Source organism: Lithobates pipiens, unplaced genomic scaffold, assembly GCF_037356315.1.
Source record: "Lithobates pipiens isolate NorthernLeopardFrog02 unplaced genomic scaffold, aLitPip1_a1.2 Scaffold_13, whole genome shotgun sequence".
Taxonomy (NCBI): Eukaryota; Metazoa; Chordata; class Amphibia; order Anura; family Ranidae; genus Lithobates; species Lithobates pipiens.
In genome coordinates, this window is record NW_027507718.1 from 96,104,555 (window position 1) to 96,124,897 (window position 20,343).

The 20,343-nt window shown below is 43.9% G+C and overlaps 1 protein-coding gene across 4 annotated transcripts in view; it reads left to right on the forward strand.

Annotated features, from left to right (window-relative positions):
- Positions 1-20,343, forward strand: part of TDRD7 (tudor domain containing 7) — a 136,922-nt gene that overhangs the window by 98,718 nt on the left and 17,861 nt on the right. For all 4 annotated transcript variants that reach the window (XM_077475287.1, XM_077475288.1, XM_077475285.1 and 1 more), the window contains exons 13-15: positions 4,923-5,057; positions 7,613-7,723; positions 10,731-11,209. In XM_077475287.1, the coding sequence (XP_077331413.1) occupies positions 4,923-5,057; positions 7,613-7,723; positions 10,731-11,209 (725 nt within the window). The remainder of the gene's footprint in view (positions 1-4,922; positions 5,058-7,612; positions 7,724-10,730; positions 11,210-20,343) is intronic.

The following is a 20,343-nucleotide window of genomic DNA, read 5'->3' on the forward strand; positions in this document are numbered from 1 at the left end:
TGTACTGCCAGAGGGTCCAAGATATGGACAGGCAGCGTCAAGATCCAATATTTTCCAAATTGATTCGTCGGGTGATTGTTCCAGCTTCAGCTTAAAGAAGAAAATTCTTCCTTCTCAGATTAAGAGCACACTCATCCAGGGCGATTAGTGCCTCTTGGGTGGTGCATCATCAGGCCTCTATGGCTCAGATCTGTAAGACCACAGCTTGGTCTTCGGTGCAGGCGTTTATCCGATTTTATCAAATCAATATTAAAGGTCATGAGGATATTGCCTTTGGGCACAGCATACACTGCAGGCTACAGTATGAGTCCTTTGGCCTCCTGTTTCCTTGATTCTGTCTCCTCCCCCCTTCAGTTGCCATTGCTATGGGACATCCCACATAGTTATTACTATGGCTCTGTGTGTCTCCTGATGTAAGAAAAGAAAATAGCATTTTTAAAGCAGCTTACCTGTAAAATCCTTTTCTTTGATGTACATCAGGGGACACAGAGGTCCTTCTTATACACTTTGATTGCTTGGCTACAAATCTGAGGACTCCCAGTAATGGGAGGGGTTATATGGTGGAAGTTCGCGCCTTAAGGGGCGTGCCAGTGTCCGGCACCTGATACGCCGATATAACCCACCTAGTTATTACTATGGCGCTGTGTCCCCTGATGTACATTGAAGAAAACGATTTTACAGGTAAGCCGTTTTAAAAATCCTATTTCAACAACCACTTGCTTCGCACCTGAAGGACAGACAGCATGCTATTTCTAAATGGATTTGTCAAGTGATTGTTCAAGCTTATGGTTTGAAGGGGAAAATTCCACCTTTTCATAATAAAGCGCACTCCACCAGGGCTGTTAGTACTTCCTGGGCAGTGCATCACCAAGCCTCCATGGATCAAATCTGCAAGGCCACAACTTAGTCTTCAGTCCATACATTTACCAGATTCTATCAAGTAGATGTAAAAGGTCATGAGGATATCGCCTTTTGGGCACAGTGTACTGCAGACAGCAGTATAAGTCCTCTAGTATCTTGGTGCCCTACTTTTTTGTTTTGTCTCCCTCACTTCAGTTGGCATTGCTATGGGACATCCCACATAGTAACTACTATGGCTCTGTGTCCCATGATGTACGATAAGAAAATAGGATTTTTTTTTTATAACGGCTTACCTGTAAAATGCTTTTCTTTGAAGTACACAGAGGTCCCTCCTTTCTTTCTGGTATACACGTGTATTGCTTTGCTACAAAAACTGAGGTACTCCCAGTAGTGGGAGGGGTTATATAGGGAGTATACTTCCTGTCTTAGGGTGTGGCAGTGTCCATCACCTGAAGGTGGCCTATAACCCACATAGTAACTGATGAACTTCAAAGAAAAATTGTGTACAGGTAAGCTGTTATAAAAATCCTATTTACATTTTTCTACCACATCAGCAATTTCTGCGATTCGGGGGACAGCACTTCAGTTTTGTGGTTCTTTCCTTTACCCTGTCCATGGCCCCTCAGATCTTCACCAGAATGCTTTCCCAGACCCTCACACTGCTGCGCTCTCAGGGAATCTACATTAGTGAATATATGATCAACTTACTCTTTTATAGAATCACTCCACCCCAACTCTAGTGTCGGGTGACACAGAAACGTCAGAGCTCCAGCAGTCTCAATCTGCAGATGTCTGTGTAGGATCCAACCCACCACTTGAAGTGCCAGGCTTTGTCTTGTTTTTGGCCCAACTCCAGGCCTTTTCTTCCCTGGCAACAAGCATTAACCTTCCAAGCTCATGTCCAGACCAAAAAGCAAAAGGTTTGGTTTTTGCATAAGGGTACTGGGTTTCATATCCAGGCCTCTTTTGCTCCATGTGCTGACTTTGTGGGACAAGCTTTCCCCCATTAAGCGGCCTTTTCAGCTGTCCGCACATGGCATGGAGGGAAAGGGGATCACTCCCGGTGTTTTGGTACATCTGTTACTACTGGGGGACACTGGATGTAGGTCTGTTGGCTTTCCACTTGAACAACCTAGACTGTTATGTACACAGGATCAGGAATTTAAGGGACTTTGCAGTGTGTATGCACTGGTGACCCAGTGGGGTCAGTTCTGGCTGACACATGCTGCCAAAATTAACCAAGAAATAATTGGTACGCAAACATTCTCCAACTCCTAGGAGATGCTCCGTGGCCACTTCCAGACCAGTCAAACTTACTGTCTCAAGGACTGTTTTACCATCCTGCTTCACAATCACTGGTTTGTCAACCTGGCTGTTGTAACCCAAGTTCTGTAAGGTAGGGGCCTCTCCGACTCCTTTATTCCCGTGCTACCTAAAGGTAGCAAATTAAACTTTTTAATATGTTTTATCATGCTTGGAAGGATTACATCACATTATGTGATGCACAGACATTTTATCCTAAAAGATACTCTGTAAGACGTGTTTTATCCTTTCTCCAATCTGGGCTGGAGCAGTATTTTAGCCTTGCCACACTGAAGGGGCAGGTCTTTGCATTGGCCATGCTCTTTTGCTGGTCTGTTCAGGGGGTTGCTTACATTGCGCTCCCTGTTCATACACTTTGCTTGCCTTGGGATCTCAATTTGGTAATTTCAGCTCTACAGAAGCCTCCCTTTGAGCCCATTTGGCATATTCTCCTAGCCTACTTTACTCGTAAGGTGGCTATTTTCATGGCCGTCACGTCAGTAGAATGGTCAGCGTTAATTTTTAAAGAACCCTTCCTTGTTTTTCAAAAAGACCAGATAGCTTTGAGGTCTCGGGTTTATTCTCCCTTAGTGGGAGAATCCTTCAACTTAATTGGTACATTATTCTTCCTCAGTGCAATATTTATTTTAAAACGGTCTTTTTTACTACTTTCATCAGAACCTTTTACTGTATTTCCTGCAGGCAGCCACAAGGGCTGTCCTGGATCTCATTCTATTTCTAAATAGATTAGGTTATCATTTAGGGCTTAAAGTGGATGTAACCCCTTGCATATACCCAGTGAAGTGAACAGATGATGCACAGAACTAAAACAAATCTCCCAACATAAGTCTTCGGCTTGCTGCACTCTTTAGAAAGTGCAGATCATGTTAAAAATCTTGTTTCCTCTTCCAGCAGAGTCTGGACTTGCACTGTGTGGGTGCCCCCCCCCCCTAGATATTTGGGTTTTCCAACCATATATCTGGTTAGTTATATTTACCACTGCATATACTTATTCAAGCATAAATATATATATATATATATTTTTTTTAAACTTTACATTTTGTTTCTTCTGAGTGGACGACATTTTCCAAAAACTTGTGGGAATAAAATTACATGTCCAAAAGACCCATTATGCCTCATAGAATATACATTGGGGTGTTTTGCTTTCAAAAATGGGGGTTTGTGGGTTATTCCATTGTCCTAGTGCTCCAGGGCCTTTAAAAATGTGATGTCGGGCCTCTGTATGTGGCCGGGCTGTGGAAAAGTCTCACACATTGCCATACTCAGGAGCAGTAGCAGAATATATTTTGGGGTGTAATTGCAAGTTTACCTATGCCATGTGTGAGAAATAACTTGTTAAAGACAATTTTGTAAAAAAAAAAAAATATATATATATATATATATATATATATATATATATATATATATATATATATATATATATATATATATATATATATATATATATATATATATATATATATATATATATATATATATATATATATATTTTTTTTTTCCAAACCGTTGTGGGCAAAAAATTGCAACTTCAAAAAACTAACTATGCCTCTTACTAAATACCTTCGATTATCATCTTTACAAAAAGGGGTAATTTGAGGTGTATTTGTACTGTGCTGACAAAGTATTGAGGTTGTTAACCTAAACACCATAATAATGAAAATATTTACAGAATCACTTTACCATCCTTTTTACCAATTTGGGATTGAATCAGTATTGGGTCAAGCCTTCAAATTGTGCAGGTCTGTGAAATGGCAAAAACGATGGTATCCAAAATTGCCCAAGAGCAGCATATTTAAAAGACTTTATTGCTCATTAATGTACAGTTACCAGTGAATAATGTCCCAGGAATTATTGCTGTCACTCCAACATTCACAATGATATGTAATATGTGGCACAATTGTTGCTTTTATGCGTATGCGCACCTGACTTGTGTTTTGTGTTCCTGTATGCAGGGGTTGGGGGGGGGGGGGGGACATTTTTTTTCTTTTTAATCACATATTTATGTTTATTTTAATTAAAATTTGTAAGTGATTGTAAAGCTTTAAATGTTTTTTGTTGTTGTTATATTAATAAATGTCATACTTCCTGCTCTGTGCAATGGTTTTGCACAGAGCAGGCCCGATCCACCTATTCTGTTCTGGATGCTCAACCCCCTACTGCGTGCCCCCATAGGAAGACTCCTCCTATTGGGGGCACTCGTGTGCGTCCTACTGAGCCGGGTTGTTTACACAGACACACAGCCTGACTCTGTCCCACCTCCCGTTCTCTGCTAACTGACAGCAGCTGTAGCCAATTGCTCCCACTGCTCTCAGCCAAGTCTGTGAGAGCTGGCGGAGAGGGGAGAAGAGCTGCTACAGATGTGCACAGCACTGGCTTGAGATTGTGCTCTTTTTAAATATTTACGGGGGGGAGCTACTAGTAAAAGGTTTTTTCAACCACTTTAACTTTCTGTGGCTTAGGGGCCAAACAAGCCTCCTATGTCATGTCATAGCATAATGAAAGTGACTTGTACTTGAAAATTATTTGCCGGCTGAAAAATTGATACCAAGGTCATGACTGCAGCTTAACCACTTAATACCAAAGATGTATATGTATGTTGGGTGGGTTAACTGAATTTTGCAGCATGTTAATTTCCAAGCTGTATATTGACAGCTAGAATTTTTTTTTTTTTTTCACAGTGAATAATGAGGTTTTAACTGATTGAATATTATGCTTATGGTGTCCACACTCCTTTGCAGATAACGAGTGTCCACAGCAGTCGCACATTAGATGTTCAGTTTCTAGATTCTGGAACCATTGCTTCTGTGAAAGTGTCCGAACTGAAAGAAATTCCCTCTCCATTTCTGCGAGATATAATCTCAATACCACCTCAGGTACTCAAAATGTTGCAACAGGTTATTGTACCATTTCATCTTCCTCCTAACTTTTCTTTTTTTTCAAAGTCTTATTCAAACTCTGTTTTAAGCAATGTGGTCAATTAAAAAAAAAAACATTTTCCATTTTGATACTTTACTAGTTAGTGCAAAAAAACATACATAATGCACTTAAAAGAGCTTTGAAGTCAACTATGAACAATGCAACCATAAACACATACTGCTCCATTGATACCATATTTTTTTTTAGCTGTCCTGACTGAGCTTAAAGTGCATCTTCACTGCATCTGAGCACCAAAAATACTTTCATTAATTTTTAATAGTCAAAGCAAACGCCCTCTTTGAGCCATGTCTCTAAGCTTTATTTTGTTGAGAAAGCACGTTGAAAAATGCTTCCCCTAACATTTCTGGATGTGGCCATCTTGCGTAAGAGCATGTCAGAAACCATGAAATCAGACCGAGACAGAAGTACAGTTAAATCACGCTTGTTTAATAATAAAAGTAAAAAGAACAAACTTAATCAAAACAGAGTTCAGTAACCGGAATGGATAGTTAGCCAAGCCAGAAGTCAGGGATCAAAGTAGTGGAACAGCAAGCATGATCCGAAGCCAGAAGGGTTATCAGCAAAGCCAGTCTTTAAACAGGAACGCAGGAGATGTTTCTTGTGATTTTGACCAAGGCAAAGGCAGAGCTGCTCTGTACTGATGAGCAGGATCATCAACAGATTAACTGTGTGAAGAGAGATGGGAGCTGGCAATTAGCCAACAGCTGAGCGGCCAGCTCAGAAAAGGAAGGGCTGAGCCCAGCCCTGACAGAGCAGATGATTAATGTAGCATTTACTTCCTGGAATCCATCTGCCCTTAGCTCAAGCATGAATGCAGGAGTTTGTTCTTCGCTGAACAAACCCTTCCTCCCCTCCTGAAGACTCCTGAGATGTATGACATAATTTGCCTGGGTGATAAACCAGAAAGTAAATGAAAAAATGTAAAAATAAATACAGTAAGTAAAACCAGTAAAAATGTGATATACTTTCTGATCTATTTACTAATGCTAGCAGCATGGGCATTAAAGCCTAGAGGCGATTCAGTTCGCATTGTGTGCTATACAAGTATTTCATTCATTCATTCAAAAGCAATCAGATTGATGGTGATGTTCCACTTTAACAGTGATCCGTCATTTTCATTACTTTCATTCTCCTATTCCTCTAATTTCTGACTTGAGTTCTAGATGGACAGTTGCTCTGTAAATGTCTGGCCTTGTTCAAGCAGGTTTTGGTTTTTAATAGGGGGGGTGATTTCACAAGAGAACAATGTATCATTGTAGTTCATTTTTGTCAGTTAGGCTGCATTCACACCTGATCATTTTCAGCTTGTAAAATGCCCAACAAGCAAAATCCCATTCATTTAAATGACCCGTTCACATCTGAGCGTTTTGTCACCTGAAGCAAAACTCCTGAAAATCAATGTACATGAGCTTCTTTTTGGGCAGATGACAGGCGTTTTTCAGCTCTTTACCTTGGTGACCTTTTGACCTGTGCAAAATCGTGATAAAAATGCGCAACTTTCTGCCTGAAAACGAAACGCTCAGGTCTGAATGCAGCCTAAACTTTTCATATTGATTTAATTTACTATTTTGTGTTGCATTCAAATAATAAAACAGACGAATAAAAAAATCAATGTGTATGGCCAGCATTAAAGTGGTTGTGAAGGCTAAAGCATATCCCTCTATAGTGAGTACATGTGTCAATAAAACTCTGTTTTCTGACACCGAGAGAGAAATGGTGACGAGGAGGGGACCTCTAACTGATTGAAGGCCTCAACTCTTCCTGTGAAGTGGGGTGTGTCTTTTCCCTCCGGTTCTCAAAGCTCTCCTCACTAAGCTCTGCAGAGTGTAATTTAATCTTCCTGCACCCTTTTCCTTGAACTCTTTGACAAAGATATATAAATTCAGCACTTTAAACGGGTGTAGAGAAGAGAACTGCAGATAAACAGGTACAAATTATGTAGGAGGATTTGTTCTTGTGTATCACCTGAGGGCAGAGTCAATTCACTAGTTCACTTGGGTATATGTAAGGGTTTACAACCACTTTAAGGCTTTCTCTGTGTTAAGGTAAAAAACCTTTAATGTTTTGCTGTCAGTTTGTGAAGAAGGGACAGAGTTGAGCCTTGCTGTCTGTGTGTGTGTGTCTGTGTGTGTGTGTGTGTGTAGACACAGGCAGCACAGCTCAGAGGTGTTCTACAATAGGAAGTTGCTTACTGTGGTGGCACACTGAGGAGCCAGGAGTGCGGTGGGGGACCAGAAAAGAGAAGGACCATTGCACAGAGTAGGGAAGTATAACACAACATTGTAAGAAATATAATCGCTTTAAATGTAACAGTTCAGGGTACAGTAGTTTCTAGTCAGGAACTGGTTTTGGTAATGGCTACAGTTCTGTTGGTTAGAAAATATTTTCGCTACCCTATGTTTTCCAGATAAAGTGATGTTGGTGTGGGCAGTGTCATACACACTGACCCCTATTCGCTATATTTTAATGCTGTAAGATTATTTATCTGTAGGCCACCAGGTGCTGTCTTTCTGATCTTCCGCTTAATATTGGAATGTGGACACCCGATGCAGTGTTGTGGCTCAGAAACACTGTTTTAAACTGTTCAGATTGTAGCATCAAGGTAAGATTTCCTAAAAAATGTCAGTCTCCTTCCTCTGTACATCTTGCATGGTGCTGTGATACATACATATTGGCTTATTCAGTCGACCATTTCAAAGAGCAGCTGGGTTTCTTTTACTGACGTTGGATAACTTAAAATAATTCTAATGGTTTGCTACTAGCGAGGCTGGATTTTGTATTGCAAGCCTTAGGTTAGCTTGTGAAGATCATTCAAGCTAGCAGAGTCCTTACTGAAACTAGAGATGAATAAATGCTGTTTTAAGGGCTTAAGTGAGCCCTAGTATTTCAAGAGCATTGTTCATGAACCATACCACTTCACCTAGGCTTATCGTCCTTAAAAGTGATTGTTATGTCACTTATGAAAAATGATGTAAATTCACTCCCTTACATGTGGATCTAATCAAGCGAAATAACTTATTTACAGTGCCGCGGGGTGATCATGTTACCTACCAGCTTTCTCCCTTCTTGATCCGTGCACTACAGCGGGGGGCCGTTTTTCCCCACTGACATCAGCCGGGAGAGAGCCGGCAGGTCCCGTGGGTGCCCTGCGGTGCTATAAATGAGGTATTTGACAGAGCCATTACAAAAAACAACAGCTGTACATTAGATCTACATGTAAGGAAGAGAATTGCATATTTTTTTGCCTAGTAATTTTAACCACTTGCAAGGCCTTCATCTGAGGTCCTGGTCTTTGAGTGGAGATATATCTGAATATCGGATTTCGTTTTTAGCTGGCGATACCCTGCACTGTAAAAACAATCATAGTGGCTGTTCGGCCGCTAGATTGTTTTTACAGGTGGCTGGAGGTGACCACTGTTAATGAGTGAAATAAGTATTTGACCCCTTCGCAAGACATGACTTAGTATGTGGTGTGCAAAACCCTTGTTGGCAATCAGAGGTCAGATGTTTCTTGTACTTGGCCACCAGGTTTGCACACTTCGCGGAGGGGGGGTGGGTATGTATAATTTTTTTTTTTTTAATGCAATTTTCTGGATATTTTTGTTCTGTCTCTCACTGTTGAAATAAACAACATACCAATATAAAATTATAGACTGATCATTTCCATGTCGGTGGGCAAAAGTACAAAATCAGCAGGGGATCAAAAAAATTTTCCCACCCTCACTGTGTGTAGCTAGTTAATGTCCCTCTCCCATCCTGTGATTTGGCAGTGATGGAGCAGCAAAAGACTAAAATTGTCACCTTTCCTTTGGTCTTCCCCAGTCCACAGCACATCTACTGCTGTATAAGGGTTTACAAGAGGCTGAAATAAAGTTACGTTCAGGTGGTGGCATTAGGTACATTTTTAACCCCTTCCCGCTGAGCGTATGCAGATGCGCGTACTCGTCTTTTGGGGGTTCTACCGGGATGCTGCCCGCAGCTGCACAGTTTTTTTTTTTTTTTTAGATGTGAACAGGAACAAACTCTGGACTGCCGCACTCTTGAAAAAAAACGCCTTTCTTTATTTAAAAAAATTCACATCAAAGAACACAGCAGACAAAGGAGCTGAGGTTTCGCACTAGCAGTAGTGCTTATTCATGAGCTATGAACAAGCACTACTGCTAGTGCGAAACGTCAGCTCTTTTTTCTGCTGTGTTCTTTGTTTTTTTTATGTGAATTTTTTTAAATAAAGGTGTTTTCTTCAAGAGTGCAGCAGTCCAGAGTTTGTTCCTGTTCATTGCTAGCAGTAATTGCCAGCACCTACGGCTTCTGAACCGAGAGAGAGGTTCACCATCTGTGTGTGTTCCTGGAGTGGTGAGATTCCCCCCTTCTTCACCGTCTTTTTTTTATTTATTTATATATATTTTTAAGAGCCGTCGATCGGCTTTCCAGGGATAACTGATGTGGCTAAAAGCTGCTTGGCTGTTAATCCAGAAGAGCGGGATGGGACACTAATGGCGCCGGTTTAAAAAAAAATAAAATATACAGTATTCAGAATTGCCAAAAATTGCAATCTGAATACTTTGACATGCAAAGAAGGGATTTGGGGTCTTTTAGACCCCCGATCCTGCCATAAAGAGTACCTGTCACCACCTATTACTGTCACAAGAGATGCTTACATTCCTTGTGACAGCAATAAAAGTGATCAATTATTTTTTTTATTTTTTTAACACACTTTATTAATATAAAATAAGAAAAAATGTAAAGCACCCCATCCCCGCGAGCTTGCGCAGCAAAGGAAACTCATACGCAAGTCACGCCCGCATATGTAAACGGTGTTCAAATCGCACATGTGAGGTATCACCGCGATCATCAGAGCGAGAGAAATTATTCTAGCATAGACCTCCTCTGTAACTCTAACCTGGTAACCATAAAAAATTTTTTAAAGCACTGCCTATGGAGATTTTTAGGTACCGTAGTTTGTCACCATTCCACAAGTGCATGCAATTATAAAGCATGACATGTTTGGTATCCAATTATGCGGCGTAACATCATTTTTCACATTATACAAAAAAATTGGGCTAACTTTACTGTTCCTTTTCCCAAAAAATTGCATTTAAAACACCTTTGCACAAATACTGTGAGACATAAAATATTGTAACAATCATCCTTTTATTCTCTGCTAAAATAAATTTATATATATATATATATATATATATATATATATATATATATATATATATATAGCAATAAAATATGGATTTTAACTCGTGAACACCAAATGTCACAAATGGGCTTAGTCATGAAAGGGTTAATGTTGGCAAAAATACATCCCTGACTTTGGAGCTTAGGTTTATGGTATATGCAGGGATATAACCTACTTTACCATCATATTATTGTTAAAAAGGAGCTAGAAATAAAAAGGGCAAACACTACAGTTGGACAGCTTACAGAACTTGTGTTATTTGTTTGTTTGAAAATATATTGCACACGCACATAACCTGGTCCCACACATAGCCTTGCTAAGAGCTACAAATTATTGCAAAATACAAACTTATGGGTACATGTGGTGTTACAATCTGTCCTTAAGTTCTTTATTTAACTGTTTAATTGTGTGCTGTTCTGTACAGGTAGTGAAAATAGATGAAGGAAAAAAAATGATATATGTTTACCTCTTCACATCAAAGAACTTTTCTGATCCTGAACGCAGTATCAATCACCAGATTGCAAATGTGGAATTGTGGAAACAGCAGAAGAACTTGCCTAGCATTGTCACCCACTTAACAAAAGCCAAAGGTGACCTTGGCACTCATACAGCTATTCCTCGGAAAGAACAAGCTATCCTCGCAACAAAGCCCATCGCTGAGCAGACTAGCACAAGCCCTTCCATCGATCTGCCCCCCCCTTTACCTCTGCCAAAGAGCAGTGAACACATGGATGTCTTTGTGTCTGTGGCTTGCCACCCTGGCCATTTTGTCTTCCAGTCATGGCAGGAATTGCACGAGTTGGAAAAAGTTATGGAAAAAATGCTTTTACACTACAGCAGTACTGAGGAGAAACGAGTTGAAATTGAGAAAAATAAAATATATGCTGCAAAGGTTGAGAAAAAGTAAGTGCATAGTTTAAAATTGTAAAAGGTTATGTTTGTTGCCACAAAACGGTCAGTAACGGGATGACCTTAGTCTCTTTATGTTCCTAACTCATACCCACACTGTGAACTCTGTAGGTAGAATAAAAGCTGAACTAAAGCCATGAGTACTGCGAAGGGTAACAATGTGGAAATAAACCTCTACACTTTTGGCAAATTTTACAAGTCAGATTTAATGGCAAACCAACATCTCTTCTTGGGGCACACGGTTCGTTTAACATTTAGCAATTTTACCTGCCAGATATTGTTCTCTGTAGATATCAGTTGGTATCCATAGCGAGGGAGGAAATTGAGGTTTACGGTTACCAGAAATATGATCCTGGTGAATACTTGACAGACCTGCCTTTTTTCATTCAAGTGAAATAATATTTATGTCGCCTTGATTTACATGTCGGGTCATTGAAGAGCTTTTAATCTTGTAGACCCCTTTCACACTGGCGCGTAAAAAAAAAAAAAGCGCATGTAAAGTGCCTGAAAGAAGCCTCATCTGCAATCCCAATGTGAAAGCTCGAGTGCTTTCACACTGAGTCGCTGAGCTCGCAGGGCGTCAAAAAAAGTCCTGCAAGCAGCCTCTTTGCAGCGCTTTTGGAGCGGTGAATACAGTGCTCCTAAAGAGCCTCTTCCCATTGAAATCAATGGGAAGCGACTGCAAAAAAAGTCTGCAAATTGCTTTTGGCAGCGGCGCTTTGTGATCCTTTATTTGGCCGTTGGGGTTAAAAGTGCTAGAAAAATGCTGGTAAAGCTCCGCTAGTTTAAGCGGCGCCTTACCAGTGTTTTTCGGGCGCTAGCAGTGTGAAAGGGCTCTTAAAGCACTTGGACTTTCACATTGGGATTGCAGATGGGGCTTCTTTCAAGTGCTTTACAGGTGCTTTTTTAACGCTAAAGCGCCTGAGAAATGCCCCAGTGTGAAAGAGGTCTTGGTGTAAATGGTCCTTAGGGAATTTTGGACGCTGGTGGATATTTAACACTCCTATTTTGTGTGCTTTTGCTCGCCTAGTCAGGCTCGCTACCACTAAGATTCCCATAAGCCAATGGAAACTTTTGATCGTATGCGTTAGTAGTAAACGATTTAAGTTGGAATTCTTTATCATCCATTGAGGAATACCGGAATTCCATTCGTTTGGTTATATTGCTGCATACAGTATACAAAGAAAATTGGGGAAAGAAGGAGAAAGCTTCACCCTAGAAAAATAGTTAATTTCTGCGACTATTTGGGCATATATCCAGACTGAGTGAAAAAGGTTATATAGTTTATTCAAGCAATATTGTCATTACAGTATGAGAATCACAAAATGAAAAATTTGACGATTCAAAAAATATAACAAATCAAGAGCTTGCTTGTAACACTAGCAAACAAAGCAGCAATCCAAATGCCCAGCATGCCTCAGTTTTCTGCTAGTGTCTTGGCCTTCTAAACTTGGTGAGCTGAACTTTACATAGTAGCTGTCTGGATCAGCAGCTGCTCGGCACCTCCAGCACTTGATCTATATTTGGTGCTTTGGTAAGTTAGCTGCAGAGTGCTTTCCAGCTGCAGAGTTGTGGCACTGCCCAGCTGTGATCCTGTCCCTAAAGACTCCCTTTGTGAGTAATGCCAGTCGGTCTAAAGCACCTTGAGCTGCCTCTATGTTGCACCACTGGGCAGTTTTAATCTTGCTTTTGCTGCTATTTTATTGCAATAGGGATTAAGGCTAAGGTCCCTTTCACATGGAGCTGATCCATTTTGATGGACTCCGCTAGCTCAGCTGGGATCTCTCCATTGATCTCTGCTGAGCAGGCAGATGACAGGTCTGTCTCTGCTCACTGTGCAGGGATGGTCCTGTCGGAGCTCTGCTGTCCTCTCCACTGATAGCTGCCTTCCCATAAAAGTCAACGGGTGGCTCGCTCGGATCCATCTGAAAAGGGGCCTAAGAGCTGGACTTCCAATACCATTCATTGGGTGAACTTCTCAGTGCTTTCTTTCCTACTATTTGTCCAGAGGTAGCATGATCCCACAGCTGTTCCTACTTCTAAAGCAGTACCTGAATCTCCAGTTGATTTACACTGCCCACACACACATTGATTTGGTCATTTCTGGCCAACAGACCTCACCAGCACCTGCTGCCTGGGGTTTTGAGTATTAAGGCGTTGTCTTACTTTGGGATTGTTTTGTTGCATCTAAAAAAAAAAAAAAAAAAAAAATCTTCCTTAAGAGACACTGGGCAGTCGCACTGCCACAGGTGACCTCAGCACATGCTCTGCTAATAGAGCTCATAGATCAGCGGTCTCTTCCCACTGTAGATGCACCACTTATCCACATTAACAGGCATTCTAGCCTTTGGTATTTTCCTGCCAGAAATCTTGATTAATTCCTCAGATCCTAGTTTGGATTGAGCGGAGTGACTTTCCTTCTGTGTCAAATTGGACCCCTCCATCGCTCTGGTGGGTTCTCCTATCATGGAGCGATTTTGAACAAATGTATGGAGCCTTCTGCTTCAGTTGTGATGGTTTGTTGCAAGCATCTAAAGTTCTTTTTGGAGTGAGACTGATGTCGGTACAAATGGAAAGGGCATTCCAGCTGTGTGATCATGATTTAGAATACGGGTCAAGGGGGAATCTGACTGCAATGCCCTTTCAGAGGGACCATTTCTTCACACTGTCATTAGCAACCCCACTCTGGCTGGGGTACACTCGTGAAACCAACTCCTATCTTCCGTATTTTACTGCAGTTCTTGCTCATAGGTGCTCAGAGCCTGCTTTTCACTCAGACCTCAGGGGTTACAGCCAGAGGTCTTGCAATTCTTCTGGTAACCCTTCTGCTTGAAGGCATGTTCCCACATTTTGTCCATCTGGTGGGATCCCTGGGCAGTGTAACTCCCCAGCATTTTAACCCTCAGGTCATCCCCCTTGCATTCACTTCTTGTTCAGGTTTCTATCATCAAGCTCCTGATTGGGCTTTCAAGGCTTTTCAAAGTTTGAGTCCCTCACAATCTGCATGGCTTTTTATTATTTTCTTTGAGCTTTTTTTTATCTGGGGTCTGTGCATCCAACCTATTGTCCTTTCCTGGCATCCCAGTTGCAAAACACTCAGAAGACAACCCATCCCCCCCCCCCCCCTCCGAGTATTGCTCTCCTGGCCCCCAGTAGTCTGTCTGCTGGGCCTTACGCCTACAGGTCTTGCCAGGCGTTGACCTTTCCTGGGCATCACACTGGCACCTTTGATTGACCATTCATCAAGGGGCTTCTTCTTAGGCCTTCACAGACCCTGATCATCCTTTTGCTCATTTCCCTACCTGTCAAGAAAATGTCCCTTTTCCCTACCCCCAACAATAGGGCTTATGGGATTTCTGTTGATTGCCCTTATTCTCCATTTGTCGGCTCTTGGTTACCTTCAGCCTATCCTTAAATGTCAGGGTACCTGAATTCCCTTGGATCAAGTAGTTCCAGATGCTACTTTGCGGCCTCTGACTGGGGCCTTTAAGTTCCTTCATTGTTCCTGATCCTAATCAGGGCATTTCTTCAAGTACATGGGCTGAGCTGTCTGGACTTCACCCTTAGGTGGTGAAAGTGGATTGGAATCGGGACAACGGGTTGATTTCTAGATTCATGTGCTGCATAAGAGCGCGACTCAGAGGCGACCTGCACACGACTTCAGCGGCAGCTTGCAAAATGACTTCTGTATAGAAGTCAATGCAAGTCGCTTGAAGTCGCACCAAAAGTAGTACAGGAACCTTTTTTTCTAAGTTGGCGTGACTTGAGTCACTCCTATTAGAACGGTTCCATAGTACAGAAGTTGCCCCTCTGTGAACCGGGTCTAACTAGCTAGACACTTAGCAGTGTTTGTTGATTTTTCGAGTACACTGTAGCTGAAGGAGAAAAGGTACCTGAGAGTTTTCTTAAGATTACATACAGTGTATAATCAATAGGGGAGCAGCACTCGGCTGGCTGTAGCAAGCATTCCATATGATATATCCTAATGTATAGTCTATGAAAAGAAATAAACCAATGGTAAATATCATACCTATTTATTATAGAACCAACCCTGAGAAAATTCGCTTTTGATAGGAGCGCAATCTATTCAAGCAGAAATTGCATATAGAACCTTCCATTGGCATATAAATGTGAGCACAAATCTTAGCGTAAAGAGTATAATAAAGTTAACAAAAAGAGGCTAAAGTTGTTTGTTTTTTTTTGTTTTTTTTTGTTTTTTTTAATCTTGCTCAGGAACATGAGGTTGGTCCTCTGCACTCCCTTGATTCAGTTTCTCTGTCTTTTGAAGATCCTTTCCCCATCAATGCTTGATTCAGGTGTTGGTTTAGTTGATAAAGATCTCTGACAGTTGATAGAGCCATAAAACGTTAACGACTATCAGTGGCTGTTTCCCACACCACAGACTGTTTGGACTTCCCAGCTGTAATAAAATTCCTGTGTTCCTCAGTGATAAAGAAAATAAGATATCTCTACTGTACAGGAATTTATCCTTAGACCATGGCTTACAGCGCCTTGCAAAAGTGTTGGCTTTTTACCTATTTTGTTACATTACAGCCTTTGGTTCAATGTTTTTCTTTAATCTGAATTATATGTGATGGATCAGAACAAAATGGTCTAAGTTGGTGAATTAAAATTAGAAAAATATATACATAAAACTATTTTTCAGAAATTGATAATTGGCATGTGTGTATGTATTCACCCACATTATGAAGTCCATAAAAAGCTCTGGTGCAACCAGATACCTTCAGAAGTCACATAATTAGTGAAATGATGTCCACTTGTGTGCAATCTAATGCCGCGTACACACGATCAAACAATCGGGTGGAAAAGTCCGGCAAACTGAAGTCCGCCAGACAATCCCCCCGTGTGTAGCCTCAGGCATACTTTTTTGACCCGAAAGTACGACGGACTTGGAATGTAGTTTTACACTCCAATCTTCCCGCCGGACTCGCATTTCGGCGGACAATCCGGCCGTGTGTATGCCAGTCCGCCGTACTTTTGAAATGAGCAGACTTTTCCCACCCGGAGAAAAGTCCGCTCATTTCGAGCGGGTCTCCAGGTAGGCGGGGCCCGCGAAGGAGACGCCGCCGGCCCTGCCACCTGGTATGGACTTAAAGGGGAACCTCAACGCCGAAACAAATCGGCGTGGGGTCCCCCCAAAGTCCACAACAGACCCTTGTCCGAGCACGCTACCCGGCCGACCAGGAAAGGGAGCGAGCGCCCCCCCCCCCCTCCTGAGCCGTACCAGGCCGCGTGCCCTCAACATGGGGGGTGCCTTGGGGAAGGGGGGGCAGCGCGGCCCCCCCACCCCAAAGCACCTTGTCCCCATGTTGATGAGGACAAGGGCCTCTTCCCGACAACCCTGGCCGTTGGTTGTCGGGGTCTGCGGACGGGGGGCTTATCGGAATCCGGGAGCCCCCTTTAATAAGGGGGCCCCCGGATACCGGCCCCCACCCTATGTGAATGAGTATGGGGTACAATGTACCCCTACCCATTCACCTGTAAAATAAAGTAAAAAAAAACACAACACACAAGATAAAAATAATTTATTGCACAGCTCCGGTGGTCTTCCGTCTTCGGGGGGTCTTCTCGCCGGACTCCTCCGCTATCTTCTTGTAGCTCTTTTACTAGCAGAGGAGCCCGGCATTCTTCTTCGTCGCTGCGGCCTCTTCTTCCGACTTCAGGGGTCTTGTCCCCCTCTTCGGTTCTTCTGCCGGGCCACCGCGCCTTATAGCTCTTTTACAGGCGGTGGCCCGGTCTTCTGCCACCACCGCCGCCTCCTTCTCCTTTTCCTTTTGACTCGACGTTCTCTCCGGCCGCAATGCCAGGGACGCGCTGCCACTTATATAGGGACAAGGGGGCGGTGTCACATGGGTTGGTGTCACATGGTGACCCCGCCCCCTTACGATGTCACAGTCCCGGAGGATGCTGGGACTGTCGCCATGTGACATCAACCCATGTGACACCAACCCATGCGACACCGCCCATTGTCCCTATATAAGTGACAGCGCAGCGCGTCCCTGGCATTGCGGCCGGAGAGAACGTCGAGTCAACATCTCCAGGAGGAGAAGAAGGAGGAGGAGAAGAAGAAGAAGGAGGAGAAGAAGGAGGAGAAGAAGGAGGAGGAGAAGAAGAAGGAGGAGGAGGAGAAGAAGAAGGAGGAGGAGGAGGAGAAGAAGAAGAAGGAGGAGGAGGAGAAGAAGAAGAAGAAGAAGGAGGAGGAGAAGAAGAAGAAGAAGGAGGAGGAGAAGAAGGAGGAGGAGAAGAAGAAGGAGGAGGAGAAGAAGAAGGAGGAGGAGGAGGAGAAGGAGGAGGAGGAGGAGAAGAAGGAGGAGGAGGAGAAGAAGGAGGAGGAGGAGAAGAAGGAGGAGAAGGAGGAGGAGAAGAAGAAGGAGGAGGAGGAGAAGAAGGAGGAGAAGAAGAACGGACGGCGGCGGCAGAAGACAGGGCCACCACCTGTAAAAGAGCTGGAAGAAGGCGCGGTGGCCCGGCAGAAGAACCGAAGAAGAGGCCGCATCGACGAAGAAGAAAGCCGGGCTCCTCCGCTAGTAAAAGAGCTACAAGAAGATAGCGGAGGAGTCCGGCGAGAAGACCCCCGGAGCTGTGCAATAAATTATTTTATCTTGTGTGTTGTGTTTTTTTTTTTGTACTTTATTTTACAGGTGAATGGGTAGGGGTACATTGTACCCCATACTCATTCACATAGGGTGGGGGGCCGGTATCCGGGGGCCCCCTTATTAAAGGGGGCTCCCGGATTCCGATAAGCCCCCCCGCCCGCAGACCCCGACAACCAACGGCCAGGGTTGTCGGGAAGAGGCCCTTGTCCTCATCAACATGGGGACAAGGTGCTTTGGGGTGGGGGGGGCCGGGGGGGACCCCCACGCCGATTTTTTTCGGCGTTGGGGTTCCCCTTTAAGTCCATACCAGGCGGCGGGGCCAGCAGCGTCTCCTTCGTGGGCCCCGCCTACCTGGAGACGCGCTCGAAATGAGCGGACTTTCCTCCGCGTGTGTGGGCGAGTCCGTTCATTTCAAAAGTAGGGCGGATAGTACGGCGCACTTAGTACGCCATATTAGTCCGCTGAAAAAGTGCCGTGTGTGGGCAAGTAGCCCGTTCGGAAAGTCCGACGGACAGTCTGGCGGTAAGTCCGCCAGACTAAGTACGTCGGACAGACTGCTACGCGTGTACGCGGCTTTAGTGTCACATGATCTGTCATTACATATACACACCTTTTTTAAAGGCCCCAGAGGCTGCAACGCATAAGCAAGAGGCACCACTAACCAAACACTGCCATGAAGACCAAGGAACTCTCCAAACAGGTTATATAAAAAAAAAAATCCCTAGGAGCACCATCAAATCTATCATAAGAAAAATGGAAAGAACATGGCACAACAGCAAACCTGCCAACAGACTGCCGCACACCAAAACTTGGACAAGAAGGAAGGCATTAATCGGAGAGGCAGCACAGAGACGTAAGGTAACCCTGGAGGAGTTGCAGAGTTCCACAGCAGAGACTGGAGTATCTGTACATAGGACGACAATAAGCCGTACTCTCCATAGAGTTCGCCTTCATGGCAAAGTGGCCAGAAGAAAGCCGTTACTTTCAGCAAAAAACAAAATGCCATGTTTTGAGTTTGCGAAAAGGCATGTGGGAGACTCCCAAAATGTATGGAGGAAGGTGCTCTGGTCTAAAGAGACTATTCTTGAGCAAAACCTGGACAAAGGGGGTGAATACTTTTGCAAGGCACTGTATATATTGCTACCCTCAGGTGATTGGACACTGGCCAACGTTTTGCTGGGAACTGCTACAGTTTTTTTTTTTTTTTTGTTTTTTGGGGTGTCCTTGCATTAGCAGGGCCAGTCTGTAATATTTGCTTTGGGCACTGGATTCTACGTTCAGTGCTCATGTTGGTACATCGTGCAACAAGGGAGTTAAACGCATCATGCTTTACAGGTCCTGGGCTGTGGTTTATTCATATGATACCCAGACTTTATCCCTAGAAAGCCTAAAGCCTAGACCCTTGACAGGACCAGTGTCTCGACAGTTATCCTGTACATTTAAAAAAAATAAGTTTTATGTGCCTTTTCTGGCTATACATGTCTTGTTAGTTAATGACTTGGATCTGTCGTACACACTTTATTATGTTTTTTCATCTAACAAGATCATTTGCTGTCTCGCCTGTTGCCTTAGAGGCAAGAGAGACATCGCCAGAGAAACACAGTTAGCACCCAGGTTATTTCATTTCTTCCCCTCAGGAGAGGGAGCACATAGGACTAACAGCATGGATTTCACTGTAGAATCCGAGGAAATTCCAAGAACCTCTCTGATAGTTTTCCCTGTTTTGGAGCAAGATCTTGCACTTGACAAACTGCTCCAGCCCTCTTAAAAAAAAAACGATCTTGAAGGTGTGGATGGCGAAGGATTGACTTCAGGGTGCCTGGAGCTCTTCTCCAACATTATCCCGATCCACGGAGAGCTGTTTCTGGCCTGGTGGAAAGGTAAGGGACCTCCTCATCATCCGGCTTACCCCTCCAGGCCTCCGACAGAACCCCACAATCCGCGGGGCCGTTGTGACCACCCGCCGCGGCCTACTCATGCCTAGTGCGGCCTAACGAAACCTCCAGCCCACCGCACTTTCCTCCGCCGCCAGCCGGCGGGAAGCTCCGAGGCCGGCAGAATTTGAAATCAGGAGCATGGACATTGCAGTGATCACACACCTCACCATACCACCCTGCTGAAAAGGCTCAGCCGGGGGGCGCTTGTGAGCAGCGAACGAAATGGTTGCACCCTAACTTTGCTCCTCGCCACATGGACACATCGGCCCCCTAATCGAGCACTGTAAGGGGGTATACCCGCCGACTCCCATACCAAGCATCAAGTGGTATGCAAGGCAATGCTCACGCGAGCATCCGGATCGAGATTCACAGGCCGCCTGCGGCCCAGGGCCTCCCCACCGGCCGTCATGTTTGAAGCCCCAGCCTCGACCCCCGGACCCCTTCTCCCAGCCTGGAGCGGAGGACTTGGAGCAGTCTCCCGCCATGAGCGAAGACTCATTGGCAGTCCCGCTTCAGCCACCACTGCGGGATGCTGATCTCCTCTCCCGCTTTAAGATCATGCTGCAGGCGGCAA